General features: G+C 54.5%; 3 protein-coding genes across 15 annotated transcripts in view; 2 read left to right on the top strand and 1 right to left on the bottom strand.

Annotated features, from left to right (window-relative positions):
* Positions 1-3,132, top strand: part of PINLYP (phospholipase A2 inhibitor and LY6/PLAUR domain containing) — a 36,243-nt gene extending 33,111 nt beyond the window's left edge. The window contains exons 3-6 of the mRNA XM_060289826.1: positions 491-607; positions 2,264-2,416; positions 2,653-2,796; positions 2,987-3,132. Of these exons, the coding sequence (XP_060145809.1) occupies positions 491-607; positions 2,264-2,416; positions 2,653-2,796; positions 2,987-3,132 (560 nt within the window). The remainder of the gene's footprint in view (positions 1-490; positions 608-2,263; positions 2,417-2,652; positions 2,797-2,986) is intronic.
* A 6,476-nt stretch (positions 3,133-9,608) lies between these two features.
* On the bottom strand, positions 9,609-20,716 carry IRGQ (immunity related GTPase Q). 4 transcript variants are annotated; one of them, XM_030874038.2, is made up of 3 exons: positions 20,357-20,716; positions 12,348-12,879; positions 9,609-11,090 (listed from the first exon to the last, which is right to left on the bottom strand). In XM_030874038.2, exons 2-3 carry the CDS (start codon positions 12,875-12,877, stop codon positions 9,767-9,769), a joined length of 1,854 nt encoding a protein of 617 aa, XP_030729898.1. In that variant the 5' UTR covers positions 12,878-12,879; positions 20,357-20,716; the 3' UTR covers positions 9,609-9,766. The 4 variants fall into 4 exon arrangements, with proteins under 4 accessions (XP_030729898.1, XP_030729896.1, XP_030729899.1 ...); XM_030874036.2 differs by lacking the exon at positions 20,357-20,716 and adding an exon at positions 13,338-13,491; XM_030874039.2 differs by lacking the exon at positions 20,357-20,716 and adding an exon at positions 13,161-13,330.
* On the top strand, positions 12,909-17,243 carry ZNF576 (zinc finger protein 576). Of its 10 annotated transcripts, none has more exons than XR_011376949.1 (3): positions 13,239-13,843; positions 14,346-14,446; positions 15,738-16,228. XR_011376949.1 is itself a non-coding variant. In XM_030874052.3 (3 exons), exons 2-3 carry the CDS (start codon positions 14,362-14,364, stop codon positions 16,520-16,522), a joined length of 513 nt encoding a protein of 170 aa, XP_030729912.1. In that variant the 5' UTR covers positions 13,488-13,712; positions 14,346-14,361; the 3' UTR covers positions 16,523-17,243. The 10 variants fall into 10 exon arrangements, 5 of the variants coding, with proteins under 5 accessions (XP_030729912.1, XP_060144570.1, XP_060144568.1 ...); XR_009559907.1 differs by having other exon boundaries at positions 13,240-13,993; XR_009559906.1 differs by having other exon boundaries at positions 13,482-14,184.
* Positions 20,717-20,738: the final 22 nt, after the last annotated feature.

Below are 20,738 nucleotides of genomic sequence, written 5' to 3'. Positions count from 1 at the left end.
CTCCCGGTCCGTGCTCTCCCTTCTTGACCTGGGATGCAGATCCCAGCCTCAGGTACCCCTGCCTGGGCTCCTACTGTCTACAAGACCTACGCGTGGTACCTACAAGGAAGAGGATCTCACTTCCGAGAACCAGCTTGACCTGAAGCTTCACAAAAGTCCATGGAAACCTTCACCAGGACCCCTCCCTGTCCCCAAACTTTCTCAGAGGACCCTAGCATCCAAAGTCCCCAGCCTTGTAATTAGGTAAACTTGCTCCCTGGTGGAGTCGCTTCCCACCCCTGAAAGCAGCTTTGCTGGAGCACCACCGCGTCTCTGCGGGAGCTTCGGACAGTTCCCTGGACAGGCGCCAATGCCCCGCCCAAGAACAATCAGGGAGATACCTTTCCCTCCTCCCTCAGACCACCCCCCCCATCCCCCTCTGGACTCCGTCCGAAGTCTTGGTCCGCAGACCACACCACCCTTGACTAGAGCCCTGCTCTCTACACTGCAGGGTACCCACTGAGCTGTGAGGTGTGTACAGGCTCCGGACCCACGTGCAGTGGAAATGTGCAAACTTGTGACCCCGACCAGGACTCCTGCGTGGTCATCGTGGCTCACACCAACAGGAGTAAGAGCTCAGGGCGTGGCGTCAGATCCTGGGGAGGGGGCTGTGCTTTCGGGGTAGCAGATACCAGCACGCGGGGAGGAACCTTCCAGTGGTGAGCAGGCAGGAAAGAGGGAAAGGCAATCTCGAGGTGGATGGAGGGAAGGGAATCCGATGGAACGACAGAAACCACTGTTGTCAGGGATTTCTGAAAATTAGACTCCAAAGAGTTGATGGGGTGGGGGTGGGGGGGGGCAGATATAGAGACTTTCTTAGGCAGGAGGGGATTAGGGAAGGAAAGGACAAGGGGGAAGAGAGAAATCGCGAGAGGGGGAAAATCTAATATGCAAGAGGTGGAGGGGGGCGTGTAGAGGAGAAGGAAGGGGCTGGGGTGGGTTGGAAGGAATGTGACCAGGTTGACCATTTGGGGTGGGAGGGATCCCCTAGGGATGCAGGTTGGAAGAGACCATTCCTGACAAGAAGAGGAGAGATGATATTGGGGTAGAGGGAGAGATATAAAAGAACAGACAGGAGAGGGAAGATATTCCTGAAGCATGGAGCAAGTTATCACAAAGAAGTGGAGCTGCAGCAATGGGGAGACATATGAGTAAAATGGGAGAGGAGAGGCAAGACTTAAATGGAAGGGACTCTCCCAGGCCTCAGGGAGGATGGGGGAGAAGGGGCGCAAAGGAAGAAACCACGGGGGGTGGGGTGTTCATTCAAAGCTGAAAGAGACCCAGAAACCCTTAGTTAAAGGAACATGGTGGGGCACGGCGTGAGACTGGAGAAGGAAGGATGTGATGGGAGGTAAGGCCAATGTTGAGTACGGAAGGAACCATTCCGACCGGAGGGGATGTGTAAGGTAAGTGGGATAGAAGATTGCACGCTGCCCTACTCACCTAGCAAGAGTGGGCAGGTGGGGGAAGGACCTGAAAGTCTTGCAGAGGCCACCCAGGAGTATATGGGAGGGAGATGGGACCCTGGGACCGCAGGAGGAAGTTGGGGGGGAAAAAACACCTTTCTGTGGGGTAAAGAGGGGAAACCCTAGGGTTGGAAGAGACCACCGTACTGTGGGGAGGGGGAGGGGGAAGGCTGTGGAGGCTGGACGAGACCACTTCAGGCAAGACCTGAGAGTACCCAAGGAGGGCAGCAAGAGACCATCGGTGGGAGGTCTGGGGAGTGACCCTGGGGAAATCTGGAAGAGACCACGTTAGACAGAGAAGGATATGGGTGTTACAGGGTGCGGGGGGGGGGGCGAGGGTGGCATTCCAGTATTTGGTGGAAGGGATTCCAAGGGTCAGGGGAGGGCGAAAGGCTGGAAGAGACCATTTCACACCGCCATGGAGATAGCCATAGGCGGCCTGAAAAAGACCACTACAGGTGTGACCCTTAGAGGATGGCAGTGGGGTGGCGTGGGGCGGAAGGGACCACTCAGGCAGGCACCAGGGCTTGCCGATGGGAACTGCAAGAGACCACCAAAGCCTGGAGGGGGTGGGGTGGAGCGGACCTAATAAACAGTCCAGACCATGCCCCAGGCAGATAAGGGGGTATGACTCTGGGGGGCTGGAAGAGAACTCCCTAGACAGCAGCGGGCTGGGGCAGCTGTAAGGTTGGGAGAGACCTGGAAGCCAGGGTCCAGGCCAGGGCCCCTGAGCCCTCCCCTCCCTCGCCATCCTGCAGAGGGCCACCAGTCGCTGAACACCTATAAGGGGTGCATGAAATCCAGCGCCTGCAGCTCAGGATTCGTCTCCATCACCATGGACCCTGAGAACTACATGGTGTCCAACACACGCTGCTGCCAGAGCGACGTCTGCAACCACGATCCCCTGCCCGGTAAGGGCCAGCTCAGCCCCACAACTGGAGTCCCTTCCTGCCCCGCCTGAGAGCCTGCTGTGAGCACCCGCCACTGACCCGCGCTGTAACCTTTGGCAAGCATCCTCCTTGCTCTGAGCCTCAGGTCCTCGCCTGTAAAATGCAGGGTCCATTAGCAACCGGCGTCCCCAGGGTTGCTGTGAGGTTGGGAAAGGGTTTAACGTCCCTTACACCTTACACTCCACCCTCCTCCCCAGCTCCTGAGAACAATCGTACGGAGAATGGCCTCCAGTGCCCTACCTGCATCACCCACTTCAAGGAAACATGCTCTTCAACTGAGAAAGTACTCTGTGTCGGCCAGGAAAGCCACTGTATCACCTGCGCTGGCAAAGTGCAGACTGGTGAGGGGCACCTAGATTTCTGGGGGAGGGGACAGGGAGGCTCCCAGAACGGGAGGCTCATACTTCCAGATTCTAGGGGAGAGAGTGGGTCCAGAGAACTGGGTGAGGAGGTGGCAGGGGCATGACCCCGGGTCATGAGGAGGGAGGGGTTGGAAGTCCTGACTCCAGGCTGAAACCCCTCCCCCAACAGGTGTCATATTTGCTACTCGGGGCTGCGCTACGGAGAATGCCTGCCACACCAAGCCTGGGACCCTGGTGCCCGCGGCCTCTCGTGTCTACACCATCACCCAGGCCGACTGTCTTCCAGGCCCCCAGCCTTCTGGCAAGGCTAAGTGAAGAACCGAGGCGTATGCCACGTTTGGTCTTGATCTGTTCTCAGCTACAGCTTCCCATGGGCCAATATATTATTAAACAACTTAACAGAACAAGCCTGAGTCCTGGTGACGTGATGCATTTCAGGGAGGTGGGATGCAAAAAGCAGGGGTCTCAACCTTTGGAAACCCCCTCTTTGGAAGGAAGAGAGGGAAGACCCTACCTTTTTGTTAAGGGATTACTCCCTGCTGGGTCCCCATGCTAAGGGTTTTCCTGCGGTACCTCATTGCATAGTCACAACAACTCTGTGAAGTTGAAAGAATTGTCCCCATTTTACAGAGGAAAAAACTGAGGCACAGGTTGCGGTGTCACTTGGCTTGGGTCAAACAGCTAGGGAAGATCAGACTCCAGAGTCCATGATCACCTCTCTGGTTAACCTCTCCCTCTTTTGCCTCCGTTTTCACGTGTGTAAACTGTGGCTATTAATAGCCATAACCTCAAAGGGCTGTCTTAAGAGTCAAATGAAAGAAAACTGAAAAAGCACTTAGTGCAGTGCCCCGCACCTTTAAGACAATGTTGGTTCTGGAGACAATGTGTCTGGCCAAATAGTTATCGTCCTAATAGCTGCCACTTACTGAGCGGCCATTAGTTGGCAGGTGCTGGACCCTGGCATCAGTCAGGACAGAATCGATTATGCTACAGTAACAAACAAGTCCCTAATCTCCGTGGTTTAAAGCAACAAAGTTGTATCAGTCGATTCATGCTGTAGTAATGCTTGTGTAACAAACCACCCCCAAGCCGAGATTGTAACAACAATCATTCTTCTAAGGGTTTGTAGGTGGCTGGAGGAGCTCTCCTTCTGGCTGTGCTTTGATGGGTTTGGGTCCCGTTTGGGAGGGGATTCAAGTTCTCCTCCATGACATTTCACAGTCTTCTGGGATCAGCGGCTCCCTGGCTGATGTCTTTCTCATGGCAGATCACGGAGTCCTCGGCTGAGGTCGGGGGTGCTGACGTTCCATGGAGTAAAGTAAATCATATGGTCAAAGCCCACAGCAGTGGAGCAGGGACATATACTCCCCCTCCAGTGGGAGGGAGAGGAGTGGTATTTGCTGAAGAAGTACCCATTCACAAAAGGTTGATTTAAGGGACCTCCCTGGTGGTCCAGTGGTTAAGACTTTGCCTTCCAGTGCAGGGGGTGCAGGTTCGATCCCTGGTCGGGGAACTAAGATCCCACACGCCTCGCAGCCAAAAAACCAAAACATAAAACAGAAGCAATATTGTAACAAATTCAATGAAGACTTTAAAAATGGCCCACATCCCAAAAATCTTTAAAAAAAAAAAAAAAAGGTTGATTTATCCTTGACCTTCCATGTCTAGCACCGTCCACAGGGCGTTCTGCTCATCATAATCGTGGAGCAGTCACCAACTTAATGCCGATTTCTGCACACAGGAGAGAGCCCAGGAAGGTTTCACGTGGATGATTAAATGCTGCCCACCCAGAAGTGACCTGACACAATTCACTGGGTGGAGCTGGTCACAGGACCCTACCAAACCCCACCGGGAGAGGAGGAGGAAGCACAGTCTGGGCCCCAAATGCCCCACCTGAGCCCCCGCCTGGCCAGACACATTTCATAACCAGCACGAATGGCCACCATGACCTTTGGGGCAGGGTCTCATTTTGTCTTCACAACTACTCCACGTGATAGGCGCTAGTATTCTCATCCCTGTTTTCAGAAGAATCTGAGGCTCAGAGAAGGAATGTCACATTGGTGGTCGTAGCAGCTAAAAAGTGGCAGAGCTTAAGAGTTTAGTCATTGGGTCACATTGAGGGGAGAAAGAGACCACATCACAGAGAGAGCGGACAAGCCTGTATCAGTTATCCTTTGCTACGTAACAAGCCCCTCCAAACCTCAGATGCTTAGAATAATCGGTTGGCAATGTGGTCTGGGATCAGCTGGGTGATGGTTCTTCTGGTGTCTGCTGGGTTCAGCTGCTGGTCAGCTAGGCAGCTCTCTTCCAGAGGGTTGACACTGATTGGGGTGTCAGGGCTGACTGGGCCACATGTCTCTTATCACCAGCAGGTTAGCCTGGACTTCTTTTTTTTTTTTTGGCCACACTGTGGGGTTTGCGTGATCTTAGTTCCCCAGCCGGGAATGGAACCCGTGCCCCAGAAATGAAAGCGCCGAGTCCTAACCACTGCACAACCAGGGAATTCCCTAGCCTGGACTTCTTGATGTGGTGGCAGTGACAGGGGTCCCCCGGGTAGCAAGAGAGGAAGTCCCAATGCATGAGCACTTTTCAAGCCTCTGCCCATCATCTTTGCTGTTGTCTCAGTAGCCAAGCAGATCCCATGACCAGGTCTAGAGTCAGGATGAGAAGGGACAAACCAAGGGCAGGGCTGCAGAGAAGCTGAACAGACTGGGGGCATGCATGGGCCAAGCTGGTTCCGGAGCTAAGATGTTTACCATCACAGCCCCCAAGGTGTAAACAATTAATAGTCCGCTCCAGCCCCTCCAGGGTGGCAAGACTCAAAGTCTCTCAATTCCAGCCCAATGGATTCTACGCTGCACAGACTCCCACTGTCCCTCCTCTCCGGGGACCCAGGAGTCTAGGTTTCCAGCTCCAGTCAAAATCCCAAGTATCTTTTTTTCCCTTTAAACCCCGAAAGAACAGACACACAATGGAATTTCTACTTTTTTATTCACTCCTCCAAAAAGCACCACAGGCCAACCCACCCTTGATTCACCCGCCTTCATGGTTTCCTACCTCAGTGGATACACGTCTCTCCATCATTATGCAGACAAGTATGAAACTCAGCTAAGGTAATGAGGCTTTTGTGCCTCTTCTGCTTCTGGCGATGGCAACGCCAAGATTCACCATACTTTTCCTTGAATTTCTGCCTTCAAGGGCCTTCCAGCCTGCAGGTGCCTTGTAGACACACCCTGATGGCAGTCAGCAATCCATCCAAAAGGGAGCCTTAGTCTTTTCTGCTTGGATGCTCCCAGAGACAGATGCCTCACTAGCAACTTGGTGCCTCTACAGAGCCTAAAATTCAATCCCTTTAAAAGTCATGATTTAAAAGGCAACCACTCTAAAAGATAGTCGTGACACCCAAGGGCACCAATGTGCAACTACATAAACACAATCAGCACACTCCACAACGGACAGCAACACGCAAAAACAAAACTGGGTCTTGCTTTCTCAGATTTGATCTCAGGCATGATTCCCATTGGCATGAGGGAAGAGGGAATTTGGAACAGAGGCACGTAGAGAGCAGAGATGTCAGACGGGACCAAGTTAGAGATGGTGGCAAAGCAGCACGAAGAGAGGAGGGCACTCCGAGCAAAGGCATGGGGGTGAGGCGACCGTTCGGGCTCCCAGTGTGCCGGCTTCCAGGAGGGGCTGCAAGTTCGTTGCTGTGCACGAGAGAGAATGCATGCACATACGTGCATGCACTGAATTCTCACCATAACCCTGTGAGGTAGATGCCATTTGCTGAGTGACTTGCCCAAGGTCACCCCCATGGTCAGTCAAAGGGCTGTCTGACCCTAGAGCAGTGTGCACAGAGTTCTCTTTGATAATGGGAAGTGTTCTAGGGCAGTGCTACTCACCACGTGTGCCTGGTGCAACGGGGAAACTGCAGTTTACATTTTAGTTACTTCTGATTGATTAAAAAATTGCTACTCATCTCAGTTATTGGAAAACTATCCAATATAATTAGGACAACTTGGGTATATGAATCGACTTCTCCAAATATGAGTTTTCTGAAATCTAAATTGAGGTCAGATATTTCTGATGAAAATCTATCATCTGAATTGAGATGTGCTGTGAGAAATACACAGCAGATTTCAAAGACTTAGCATCAAAAGAATGTGAAATATCTCATTAGTAGTTTCCTGTACTGAGTACATGCTGAAATGATAATATTTTGGATATACTGAGGTAAAACATACTAGAATTAGTTTCACCTGTTTCCTTTTCCTTTTTTAACGTGGCTACTAGAAAATGTGAAACTACCCGTGTGGCTCACATCCTGTTTCTATTGGACAGCGCTGCTCTGCGCGTCTCCTGCTTCTGCACGCGGCAGGCAGGCTTAATGCAGATGCTTGAACGCTGGACTTGAGGAGGGGACAGTGTTGTACTGGGTATTACAGATATGGATGAGGGACATTCTCCTAAGGCCAGAAGAGCTTTGAGGACGATGCTTGGAGCCATTCAGTATAGAGCCAAATGCTTTTCCCCATCTTGGCCATCTCAACTTTGATGGGACAGATTGTGCCGGTGGTAGGAGTTCAAGGTAGACATGGTGGAACCGCCCCTCGGATTGGTCACCCTTGCCTTCAGCTGTCCAAGGAAACAGGATCTCGGAAGTGTTTATTGTTCTTGTCCAGCCCTTTCATTTCACAGGTGGGAAAAGGCAAAAAAAGGCACTGGCCCAAGTCACCTGGAGTGACAGTGGCAAAGCTGTGTTTGCTTCCCAGGTCCCCCGACCTCAGACAGAAGCTTCCTCTCCCACGAGATACTTGTTTCTCCCCCATTTCACACCTTTTCCCTGTCTTGTGGCAAGAGGCTGATGACCTAAATTCCAGCCCTAATTCTGCCACTGATGAATGAATTAAATATTTACTGAGCACCTTCTGTATGTCAAGCACTATTCTACGTGCCGCGGGTACAGCAGAGAACAGGACAGGTATAGGGATAATAGCCAATAAATAGGTAAATAAATAAATAAGGTACTTTTCTACAGTAATAATTGCTACAAGGAAAAATAACCGGCCAAGACAAATAATAGGGGTGGGGGTGTGAGCTACTTCAGTTACAGAGGTCAGGGAAGGCTTCTCTGAGGGGACACTTGAGCTGAGACTTGATTGACAAGAAGGAGCCAGTCGTGGGAAGATCTGGGAGCAGAGCATTCTAGGCAGAAATAACAGAAAGTGCAAAGGTCCTGAGGCAGGATCCCAGGTGGCCCACTCAAGCATCAGAAGGAAGATCAGGTTGATTGGGGGGACGGGAGGGGGCAGGAAATAAGAACAGGCAGGGGCCTTGCTGCGTGCTGTTGGGCCTAGAGCCTGCCCTCTCTGGGCTTTGCTCTCCCCATCTAACATAACAGAGATTCTGCTGGATGGCCTCTCAGGTCCTCCCTTTCTGTTTTCGGCATTGAAGAGTTCTGTGACCTGTGGCTTCTCCTCTACTTGTAGCTGGCAGCTTAGAACATTCCAGGCACTGTGGTTTTCTGCCTTTGCCCCACTGTGGCACATTCCCACGGTCTGGAACACCTGCCCAGCTGCTCCGTGGGTCCCTTGCTCACTGTGGCATTCTCTGTGTCTCTCTCGGGGACACCTGAGGTAGCCAACACAGAAGCGTTGGGATCAGTGCAGCAGTACGGTTGCTTTTCCCAAAAGGCAGGTGTATATAATACCAAGGTCAGAAAGGGTTAAGGTTTAATGACCAAGACCAAAGCCAAGACCAAAAAAAGATAGAAACCCCTAAAGGAGAGAGGGACAGACGAACAGAGTCCCCAGAGAGCCCCATAGTCGCTCAGCACCTATAAAATGGGGGCTGTCATATCCCTTTCCAGTCCAACTCAGAGAAAGGTAGCTAGTTACCAGGATCCAAACCCATTAGGGACTTTGGGGAGATACCTCTGAGGGAGGCGTTTCTGTCCTTCCACACCCAGAAGGCCTCATTCCCGGTCCCTGGCTACCCCCCAGAGCCCACCATGCCCAGAACGCTTACTTCCTCTCATTTTTGTGGTACCATTCTCCCCACAACAACTGGGAAAGAAATCTGGGTCACCAGGCCCCTGGTGGAGCAACTTTTAGAGACCCCTCTACTCCCCAAGAGGAACCAAAGGTCTCCAGCTCTCTTACACAGCCCTCTATTCCCCCCTCTAGATGGAGACCTTCCACCACCCATGAATTAGGAACCAAGGTCCACAGCCCTCTTGGGAGACAGGAGTTCTGAGACTCCAGAGATCCTTCCTCCCCCCAATGAAAATTCAAAGCCCCCTTTATATGCAGGCCTATCCCCCCACCCCGCAGAAACCCAGACCTTATACCCCTTTGTGGCTCAGAAGCCCAAGGATTCCAGCTCCCTGGGGAACCCAGACCCCCTCCTCCATGCTAGAGTCCCCGGTGTGATGCAGACCCCCTTCATCAGGAATCAGGGCTTCCACCTCCTCTCCCCGTGGAGGACTAGACACCTAATAGATCCAGTTTCTACTCTTTGGAGACCAAGATATATCCCCTTAGAGGAGTCCCAAACCCTCAACTCCCTTCAGGAGTTCAGGAGTCTAGGAGTCTGAGGGTCACACCCTCTGGTCCCCCAGAGAAATCAGGAGTCATGTCCCCCGAACTCTATTCCCCTTCAGGACCCAGGAATCCTGGTGACGAGAAGTCACACATTCCAATCGGTGGTCAGACCCTCATCGCCTTCAAGCATCCAGGATTCTGAGTGGCGGCCCCCGCGCCCCACCCCCCCCCCGCCCCCCGCCCCCCGCTCTGTGACCTCACAAACCCAGACATCCCATACTAGCATGCCAGAGTCTGGATCACCACGCCCTCTCCCTCTTACGGCAACTTGCAGTCCTCAACCCCTGACCAAGCCGAGCAGCCGGGACACGGGGCACCCCGGAAGCCCCGGCCCTCAACCCATCCCCTCACTGCGTGGGCACCTGCGGTGCCAGCACTGCTTCAGCGTCGGCCCGCATCTCATCGAGCGCCTGCAGCAGGACGCCGTGCGCCGCGCGGTAGCCCAGGCCCCCGGTGGCCGCCGCACCGCCCGCCGGCCACAGGAAGGAGAGCGCGCCCAGCGCCGCGCCCCCGGCGGTGCCCTCGCCCGCCCACGAGCCCAGCCTCGCCTCCACTTCGGCGCGCGTCACCGGACCCGGGAAGCGTGTCCGCTCGGCCAGCTCCCCCGGCGTCAGGCCCAGCGCGCGCTCGCGTCGTGCCAGCGCCGTGGGTTCGAGCCCCAGCGCCCGCCGCCACTCGGCCAGCTGACCTCGCAGGAGCGCCACGTCGCAGGCCCAGCCCAGCCCCGGTACTGGGGCCGCCGCCGCCGCCAGGCTAGCCAACAGGGCCGGCCGCCACGCCCCGGCCCGCAGCGCCGCAGCCTTGGTCCGGGCCGCGCGGGGAGACGCGGGTGGCAGAGCCAGAAGCAGCGCCCCGGCCTGGGCCGGGGGTAGCGCACGCCGCAGCCACTCGCACAGCCCCGGGAGGCCGCCCGGCCGCAGCGGGAACACCGGCGGCGGCGCCTCCTCCAGCACCTCCCACGTCTCATCTTCTGGGCTCAGTGCGGCCGCGCGCTCTGAGTCCCCGCTGCCCGGTTTCTTCACGCCGACGCCAACCGGCTGCAAACTCTCGCTGCCTGCATCCTCTGAACCTTCCCCACTGCCTGCTTTCTGCGATCCAGGGCCACGTTTCTCCCTCCCCTCACTGCGTGCATTCTCAAACCCCCCTCCGCCTGCGTTCTCTAAGCTCTCGCCGCTCTTTTCCTCTTCGTCCAGGGACTCCGGATCCTCGCCCTCGCCGTCTGTTCGCACGCAGACCAGCGGCGTATCTGGTAGCACCAAGGGCCGGACTTGGGCCCAGTCCTTCTCAGTGGGGGCCCCAGGGGTGACGAGGATGAGAGCGTCGTAGTGGGTTGGGTGGGGGGCGGCAGCAGTGCCCGCGGAGCCCAGAGGCACGGTCCAGAGCACCACATTGGGGCGCTCTGGGGCCGGGTAGGGCATGGGCTCCGCGGGCGCCGAAGCAGGCACCGCACCTGGGTCGTCAGGATCTAACCCGAGTAGCATGTTCAGCACAAGGCTCACGTCAGCCCTACCGGCCACGGCCAGGTCCAGGCGCGCGCTGCCCAGTCGCTCCAGGCCGGCCCGAACCCATGACAGCGCCGCCTCCAGGCCACCCGTCTCGAAGGCCTCGCGCACAGCCTCCAACTCTGCAGCGCCCAGCACCTCGAAGCCATCCTGAGCCGGTGGCAGGAGCCTGCGGGGAAAGGGAGGGATGGGGTCAAGGGCAGAAGAGGGGCTAAATGCTGGCGAGCTGGGCTACGGGGACAGGACTGGGCTATGATGACAAGGCGGAGCTTTCTGAATAATCAGGAAAGGGAGGGGCCAGACTAATGGCACATAAACAGAATCTGAGGCTATGAAGAAAAGGGAGGGGCTTAAAGAAGGGGTGGGACGGCTGGATTGAAATCAGAAATCAGGTTGCCAACAGAGTCGAAAATGGGGACCCGGCTAAGCCTTCCCCGGGGTTACACTCTGCGGGAGCGGGTCTTTCGGAGGGACCTGCAGGATTAAGAAAAAGCCCTGCTGGGCGGGGCAAAACTCATAGAGAGTGGAGTTTAGAGCAAAGAAAGAATGGCGACTGTATTGAGGACTAAACGAAAATCGAGCCCTATTCGACAAGGGCAAGGTCACCAAGGGCGCTCTTTCCTGAGACTAGGAGTTAGGAGGGCTGTAAAGACAGGTGAGGGGAGAACCCTCATCTACTAGTTCTTACCAAGGGTGTGTGGCTAAGGAAGAAAGACGAGTGGTGGGCCTGGGGAAGAGGCTGCCCCTCCCTGAGCCTCGTTTTGACGTCTATAAAAGGAGGCCGCTTGGGGTTGGGGGAGAAAATTCACGAGGTAGCCAGCAAGTGGACACAGAAGCGAAAGGGGATTAGAAAAAGGAAGTGGGGGAGGGCCCCCGAAACGACAAAGCTCGCTTAGGGTGTGGCTCTCCGGAGACTGGGGTCGCTTGAGAACCAAGCAGATGGTGAGCAAGAGGGTTAAGACTGGAGAGTGGAGTCTTCGGGTAAAAGCTTCGCGGGGACCACCAGCTTGCCTGGAGAGAGTGAGCCCTCGTTCACACGTTGGCCTGGGGGCAGTGTTTGGGCGCTAGGTCCCGGTCCCTCCTAGAATTCTCGCGAGGGAGCGGGGGCTCAGGACCTCAGAGCGCTCGCAGGAGGCGGAACCTGGAATGACAGGTCCGGACTTCTAGCTGACCCTTGGCCTAGATGATAGAAAAGGGTCAAGCACAGAGCGCTAGTTTGAGGTGGAACCTCGTGGACCTCAAAACCTGCGCTGAGGGTCGGGATTTGGACGAGGGAGCAGGGCTTTCAGCAGATATCCCGTTAAGGTTGGCCCCAAACTCGCTGAGGGCGGGGTCTCGCAGACCTCAAAGAGCACCTTAGGGGTGGGAGGTACAGACTAAATAAAGCACCAGTCCTCTTCAACCCACCCTGAAACGCCGCGCTCACCTCTGCAGCGCCTCCGCCTGACTCCGCAGCGTTGCCCGCAGGCGCTCCAGCTCCTCGCAGCCGTCGCTGCTGCGGCAGTCGGTCTGTAGCACAAAGAGAGTCGCGGCGCCCAACCCGGCGCTGTCCAGCCGGGCTGCGGTCTGATCCCGAGCCTGGGCTACATTCTGTGACTCCTCGGGACGAAGGTTCCGCACAGCCAGCAGGGGTGTTCCTCGGGCCAGGGCGGCCCGCGCTGCCTCCCCCAGCGCTGGGGCCAGGGGTTCCTCATTCCCCTCAGGGCCGGGCAGCACCAATACCAGCACGTTGGCTTCCGCCGCCCAGGGCCCCGGCGCTGCGGGTGGGCAGCTCAGCTCGCCCAGGAAGAGGCCTGGGCCTGCAGCTCTCAGGCTGGGGAGCCCGGAATCCGGCCGTCCGTCGGGGATCTCTACCGTCTCCACATCCTTGTCGCACAGCGCTGCGATCACAGCAGACTTTCCCGAGCCCGGAGGCCCCAGGAATAAGACGGTCACGTCACCCCGCGGCGGAGGCATGGCTGGAAAGTGGGGAGAGAGGAAGACCCGGGTCACGGAGCACCCAACCTTTTTCTTTCGTAGCTTCCCCACTCTGGTCTCAGACTTCAGCCTTTTACCCTGACCACTTCTTTCCTTCTCGGGTATCACTGACAGGCACCTAGAAATCTGGCGCCCAGGCCCTATTCCCCAGGGACCTGGGAGTCCTGTCCGCCCTCTTTCTGGATGCCTTTCCCTTTACGCTTCAGAAACTCAGAAATCGCCCTCTAGCCCCCTCCTCCCTCAGGGACACAGATGTTTTTACCCCTCACTCCTCCCTTCCAAATCACCGACCGAGCAAACAGCCGGCACACGGGACTGCGCAGTCGGTAGCAGTCGGTCAGCCGCTGAGAAGCTCTGCCTCTGGGGTCCGAGGACGGAGGCCCATGAGGCTAAAGCGCCGGGATTTGGGGATGTCCAGACCCTTTCCGGGGGCTCTAACCTGACGTCATTCCTTTTAGGAGGGGGTGTGTCTCGAAAGCTTAACCTCGGGGACAGGGCCCTTTGCAGCGCCTGCGCAGAACGGCCGAAGGGCACTCTCTCCTCGGCGGTCGCCGAACCTTGAACAATGAGGGAGCCAAAGCGCGTGCGCGTCAGGAGCGCCTAACACACTTGCGCAATAAGCTTAGGTCTGCACTGCAAAGGAGGCTTGCAACGTCATCATTACGCACCCCAGTGCAGAGAAGGACCCCTCCCCTTATTTTGAGGACCGGGTTGGCGCGACTGAATCACTGCAGTCGGATGGCAACCCGAGATCTGGGCTTCGAAAGGCTCATCAGGCGAAAGGCCGTGGAAACCACCGGGACTTTGAGACTCGGTGGGCCCTACCCCGCTTCACTTCGGGTGACGGCGCTGTGACGAGCAACTGACAGGCGCAACGAAAGGCAGCCCTCTGCTGTCTGGAGAAAAGCAGAGGCCTGGGCTACCAGCCTCGGGAGGGAGCTGAGGGCAGTGTTTGGGGCAGCGGGTCACAGCGGCTGAAAGCGCGCGTGGGAAGCGGGGGTTCTAGGTGCAATAAGAGTTTCGGGATGTCAGAGAAAGATGTCTCCCGGAAGGAGGCAGGCTAAAGCGTGGGTACCACTACCTGCCTCAAGACAGGTGGGAGAGAAGGGGATGAGGCTGGTGTCAAAGATCAAGGGTCCCGCGCTCTGAGTTCAGGGAGTTAGTTTGATGTAGGAGGCATAGGTCAGAGGTCTCACGCAAGTGAGAAGGCTCTAAGGGGAGTCACAAACCGGGGTAGTTGAATCTTCTGGGAGGACTGAACCTTCTCTAGCGAGCTGCTCTATCAGGTTAGAATTCAAGGAGATGTTATCTCGTGGGGGGTCGGCCAAAGGCTGGCAAAGCCAAGCCTGTCAAAGGTCATAGGATTGGCGGGCCCTCTAAGACTCGCTGTAGATAAGCGACTTCACTTGATTTACTGTTCTGTCATGCGTGCTCCTCTCTTGACCAGAGGGGTCTCAGTCACCATGGAGGACCGGCACCCCAAAGAGACCATGGAGCAGGAGGATTCGTCCAAGGAGAGAAGTCCCCAAAGTCCGGGAGGTGACATCTGTGAGTACTGCTGACCAGAGATGGGTGGGGTGCAGGAGCTGTGATGCTAAAAGGATTTCTATAGCATTTCAGTGTCCAGGGCGTTGCGGGGATTTGCCTGTTGGGAAGGAGCTGTTAATGGTCCCTGAGCTGCTCTCCCAGGACCTGCTACTCCCTACCCCTACCCTTATTACCCTCTGACGTACCCATCCTGCTCTATCCACATAAGCATGAATGGGATGCAGTTCAGAGGCACAGAGTGGCATCCAGAGAGGCTTGGGGTGGGAGAGCTGGCTGGGAAAGGGCAGAGAGCCCCAGTCCCAACTCTGCCCCAGACTTTCAGTGTGACTTGGGCCTCCGTTTCCCTATCCGTCAAAAGGGCTTGCCACTACTCACCTCATGGGGCTGGCTGGTATGGGGTTTAGCGGCAGAAAAGGGGAAAGCTTAATGTTAATGAAGGCAGCCAACTTGACCTAGGATAATAGCAACAGCTTCTACTGAATGCTTATTATGTGCTAGGTGCATTCTAAGAGTTTAACGTTTGTTATCTCATTCCGTCCTCCTAACAGACTCTGTGAAATTGGTAATTATCACTTTCACATGAGGGAACCGAGGCAAAGAGAGGTTAAGTATTTATAACGATGAAAGCCACAGTGTCAATGCTCTCCAGCCAGAGACCACCAGGAACACACCTGGAGTTGACCAAGTTGGGCTTATTGCTCACTGTGCTGAGGAAGCACACATACTGTGGGGCATCTCAGTAATAAGAAAGGACTTATTACAGGATTTAGGCTGTGGTAGGTGATTTGGGGAAGGGTTCAAGAAAGGGGTTTTGCTGTGGATGGATGGTGCCAGGAAGCAGGGGCAGTTACATGGCTGGCTATCTCAATACCTAGAAGGAGGGAGGAACAAAGCAAGGCTCCAGGTGTAATTGGCAAAGCAGCAGCAGGCACTCATATTAGCCATGACGGGCCGGGGGAGGGTGTCTGGCCATCTTCGTGGCTTGGACAGTGTTCACGTTTTGTCTGTGTGTAGAAGGCATCATGGCATGGTCTTGTCTTGATTCGTCTCAGTCACAGCATGGCCTTGTCTGACGATGTTCTGTGAAATTGTTTATGCTGAACAGAACACCGAGGCCTAGCTGTGAGTGCCAGGCCAGCTCCTAGCTGTGGGGCTTCTTTTCTGTCTCAACGATAATTATTGCAAACCATTGTGTAGCACTGTTCTAAGCACTTTTTATACGTTAATTCGTTTATTCCTTACAACAGCCCTGTAAAGTAGATACTGATATGGTCGTTACCCCATTTTCCAGATGAAAACGCCGTTTCTACTTGCCTCGGAAGTGGTAGAACCGGGAGTCAGTTCCAGGCGGTCTGGCTCGAGACTGTGCTCTAATCACATGGCTCTGTAGGAAGGGCGGACTCCCCGGGTTCCAGTCCCGACTCCGCCATTTCATTTCCTAGCTTCATGACTGTCGGCAAGTTACCTAACCTTTTTGAGCCTCAGTCTGCTCATCCGTAAAACAGGTCCAGTAAGTCTGCTGTCCAGGCCCGGCATAGCACCTGGCACATAGTAAGCCCTGCATGCTCACTGTTGGTGCGATTCTGAGGCTGGGAGAGGCCCTCGAGACTCCTGCTGGCCTCCCCCAACCTCTCCTCATGTCCCTCAGGCCACTTGGGGGCCCTGCAGTGCACCCGCTGCCTCATCACCTTCGCAGACTCCAAGTTCCAGGAGCGTCACATGAAGCGGGAGCACCCAGCGGACTTCGTGGCCCAGAAGCTGCAGGGGGTCCTCTTCATCTGCTTCACGTGCGCCCGCTCCTTCCCCTCCTCCAAGGCCCTGATCACCCACCAGCGCAGCCACGGTCCAGCGGCCAGGCCCTCCCAGCCGGCTGCGCCCACCACCACGCCACCCACCTTCCCCTGTCCCGACTGTGGCAAGACCTTTGGGCAGGCCGCTTCTCTGAGGCGGCATCGCCAGGCGCACGAGGCCCACCCCCTTCCTGGCCCCTTCGCCTGCACTGAGTGTGGGCAGGACTTTGCCCAGGAAGCAGGGCTGCATCAGCACTACATCCGGCATGCCCGGGGGGAGCTCTGAGTGTGGCTCCAGCCCTCCCTAGGGCAATGGAAGCTCTGTGGCTGGTGGGACACCCATCTGATATGGGATGGGAGGGATTTACTTTCCTCCCTGGAAAGGCAAAGGACTCCTGATCAATAGGACCCAGAAGATGCTCATTTAGAGCTTCCGTCTTTGGAGGACACAAAAGCCTTCAGGGAAACAGTAAAATCAAACAATAGTGAGAAAGAAAGAAAGAGGGAAATTTGTTATTTGTATCTTCCTCGTTCCCAATGAAATAGTTTGAAATCATAACTAGCTGCAGATTGTGTTATCACCATTAATTCTTCCCAGATGGAGGCAATGGGGCTGCAAGAGCCAAGTGCCTGGATCTGGGCCTGAATCGGGGAGGGAAAGTGAGGTGTTGCCTGCCTGTAATGCCACCGAATGGGTCCCACACGTGGAGCAACTTGAGCCTTTGGGGATGGGACAGCAAAGTCGGAGGCGGCACTGAGTCACGTGAGGGTTGCAAACTGGGCCCTTGTCTCTTCCCACCCCCTGCCAGCCTTTCCCACTCAAGGTGGGGCCGTGGCATTGGATGGCTCTGCCTTCCTCCCCCCCAGATAATTTATTGTTCATTGAAATAATTTTATGTACCATTCTGGTCACGGAATATTTTTTGTATGTGTAGGTGAGATGGCATGAATAAACTAACAGAAGTAGTATCTGAAAACAAAAGGTCCATAATAAAATGTCTAAACAAGGAACTCTGGCTTTTGAGCAGGAATTCCCAGAGAACATAAGGGCATGGGGAGTGGGGAGCTCAGGGCAGACCTGGCCTGGCCCTATGGTTTGGAGTCAAACAGAGATACCTTCTGTTTCCTGTTGTATTTGGCCAACACAGGGAGATATCCCATTAAGATCCTATTTTCAGCTCTTGAAAGACCCAACCCTGGGCTGAGTTCCACTGGACCAGTTTTACTCCCTTGCATTACCTGCCCTGCCCCTAGAGACGATGGTCAATGCCCTGCATACAATAATCACAGCCCTGCATACAACAATCACAGACTCTGCTTGAATTGAGGGATATTTTGAAAGCCCACAGGTGAGATGGATATGGTAGAGAGTGAGCTATCTCCCACTTATTAGCTAGGCACACGGTGGCTACAAAGACAGCCTTTCCCAGATTTCCTTGCAGCTAGATGTGGCCATGTGACTGAGCTCTGACTAAATTCCTGGGTAGAGTCCTCAAGCTTCAGAAAGGAACCTGCCCTTCCTCGACCTTCCCGCCTGGAACGTGGACATGGTATCCAGCCATCTTGGACCATGAGAGCGACAACAGGATGGCAGAGCAAGGAGACAGCAGGGGGCTGGGTCTGCTACCACGACTGCTCCCCCACCCTTCCAGTCTCTCTACGACAGACCACCCCCTGTGTATATGTAAGTCAGCTTACATCACTCCTCATTCAAAACCCTCCAACAGCATCCCATAAGTAACATCCAAAGGCCTTACCCAGGCCCACAAAACCCAACAATGACGAGATCCCAGCCCACTAAGCAATCTCAACTCCCTCCCGGTTCTGTCTTTTTCACTACACTCTAGCCACACGTGCCAGGCTGGCATCTGCCTCAGAGCCTTTGCACTTGCTGTTCCCTCTTACCCAGAACTTTGCAAGGCTTCCTCCTCATTATTCAGGTCTCGATACCTGCCACTTCAGAGGACAGCACCTCCAACCCTTAGCCTGATTTAGTTTATTCCCAGCACTCTTCAACACTTAGAATTATCACACCTGTGTTTCTGTCATCATCTGTGTCCCTCCTCTAGAAGCCAAGCTTCTGAGGGCAAGTGGGTTGTCTCCCTCATTGCTTCATCCCCAGCACCTAGGACAGCGCTTACCGTGGAGGCTCAAGAAAGAACTTGACTGCGCCCAGTCGTTTACCTGTTTCTCAGCCTCAGCCCGCCCTTCCACGCTGCTCCATGAGGCTGGGCTTTCTGCAGCTACGCTTCCCAGACTCCCTGGAAAGCTGGCTTCCTTAAGTTCATCCCACAAGAGGTATGGGAAGAAGGAAGGTCGGAAGAGGGGAGAAGGGACTCACCTTGCCTTAGGCTCCTGCTGGAACCCCTCCAGCAGCAGTTCAGGCTCCAATACCTGTCTACACTCTCAGCACAAGGCACCGTGCCCCTCTTGGGGTTTAAGCAGCAGCCGTGTGGCAGCCAGCCCCTGCACCAGCCATACACGTGGCGTGGCCTGCCCACCAAGCTCCCACTGGGTTCTGGTCATTGCGCTTCTCCTTCTGCATCCCAGTCCTAGAGGTGGGAGCTTCTTGCAGACACTAATTTCTCAGTTACCTCACTTTTCCAAGTTTGTGCTCTCAGTGTTTTAGTACCTGTGTAACCAATTCCTGGTACTGAATCCTCTGGAATTCCTAGCTTGGTCTCCATACCCTGCCTGGGCCCTGAAGAACTGAATGACCCCACTGGCAGGAGACTAGGTCTCTTGATTCCCAGTCTCTCGAGATCCTTAGGAACTTCTGATGATGAATGGATAATCTGCTACTTCTGTGCTTAGAAAGCCCCGTCTGAGGGCAGAAGAGGGCTTAGGCATGCTGCTCCAGGAAAAAAGATGCATCCATGTGGTTTTAAGGAGCTGTGGATTTCTGCTGTGATGATTCTGAGATTCAGTGATGCTAAGCTATAGTGGTTATGAAAGTCTCAAAGAGTGCATAAGTATAAGATTCTGAGCTTCTAGGATGAAAAGTATGGGTTTTGAAAGATGCTTTGGTCAAGGTCCTGTAACAGGCGTCAGTGTGAATGCTCTTTGGGGCCAGGCAGGTACCATAAATCAGTGAGGCAAGCAGGGTGTAAGGGGCCCAGATGCCAGGCAGTGGGGACTGGGCATGCGGGAGGGAATGCCCCATTAATAGGAGGTGACCCCTACTCAGCTCCAGCAAACTACTGCCCCATGGGATTGTGGGTTCAGCAATCAATCTCACAAGGAAGCCAGAAACTTCCATTTTTGTGTCAAACCTGCCCATTTTTAAATGTTGGTAACCAACGTGATTAAAAAAACCTCAATAACTCTGGAGACCAAATACACTCCTGCAAGTCAGATGGTGGCTGTGGACAGCCATTTCTGGTGTGTGGCTTAATGGCTAAGAATGGGTGCCTTAGCCCTAGTTGTCTGGATTCAAACCTTGCCTCTGCTTCTTCCCAGCTGTGTGACCTCTAGAAGATTACTCAACCTCTCTGTGCCCTGGCTGTAGCAGTTGTAAAATGGTCGTGATAGCAGCCCCTACGCCTCTAAGAATTATGATGATGACGACACACTCGGAGAGAAAGTCAGAGTCGGTATTAATGGCCTGTGTGACCCGGTCCTCTTCCCCTCTGCTTTTCTCTGCCCGTCTCTGCTCTTGTGTTCCCACCAGTCTTCCCCCTGCCTTCCTCAGCAACAGCCTTGTGGCCCCAAGTGCTCTTCAACAAACATCCCAAGCAGGTTCCACCTCAGGGCCTTTGCACTTGCTGTTCCCACAGCCACATGGCCCGTTCCTCCTCCTCTAGATCTCTGCTTTGATGTCACCTTTTTAGTGAAGCCTTTCCTGGCTACCCCATTTGAAACTGCTTCACACACACACACACAAGCCTCCCCGTCCCCCTTCTCTTTTCCTCCACAGCACTTATAACCTTCTAACATTCTAAACATTTTACTTAAATATTCAAGTATCTGTTTTCCCCTTTATAATATAACCTCCACAAAGGCAGGGATTTTTGTTCATTGTGTTCACCACTCTACTCCCAGCTCCCCAAATAGTGCCTGCATCTCCTAGGTATTCAATAAATCACTGCTGAATGAATGAGTAATAAGTAACAGTCCCTACCTCATAAGGATCCGATGTGATCGTCCATATAAAGCGCTTAGCCCAGGGCCTGGTCCGCTGTGAGCCATTATGGTAATTCAGGTTCTATTCTTGAAGGTTCTTAGTTGCCAAGCTTCTATGAGTTAACACATGTAAAGCGCCTTAGAACAGAGCTTGGCACACAGTAAATGCTCAGTAAATGGTAGCTATTATTATAATTAGGCTTCTATTTTCAAAGGAGCTTCAGTGCCAAGCTTCTGTGAATTAGTACTTCCCATCTCAGAGCAAGAGCCTGTGTTTCCACAAGGCTGTAATAAGCTGACCCTCTGTTCCCCTCTGACCTCATCCCTCCAGCTCTGCCATCCCTTATCCCCTCCAGCCACTCTTGCCTAATTGACACGTG

The sequence above is a fragment of the Globicephala melas genome, chromosome 19, assembly GCF_963455315.2.
Source record: "Globicephala melas chromosome 19, mGloMel1.2, whole genome shotgun sequence".
In the NCBI taxonomy this organism is placed as follows: Eukaryota; Metazoa; Chordata; class Mammalia; order Artiodactyla; family Delphinidae; genus Globicephala; species Globicephala melas.
This window is presented reverse-complemented; position numbering and strand designations above follow the sequence as displayed.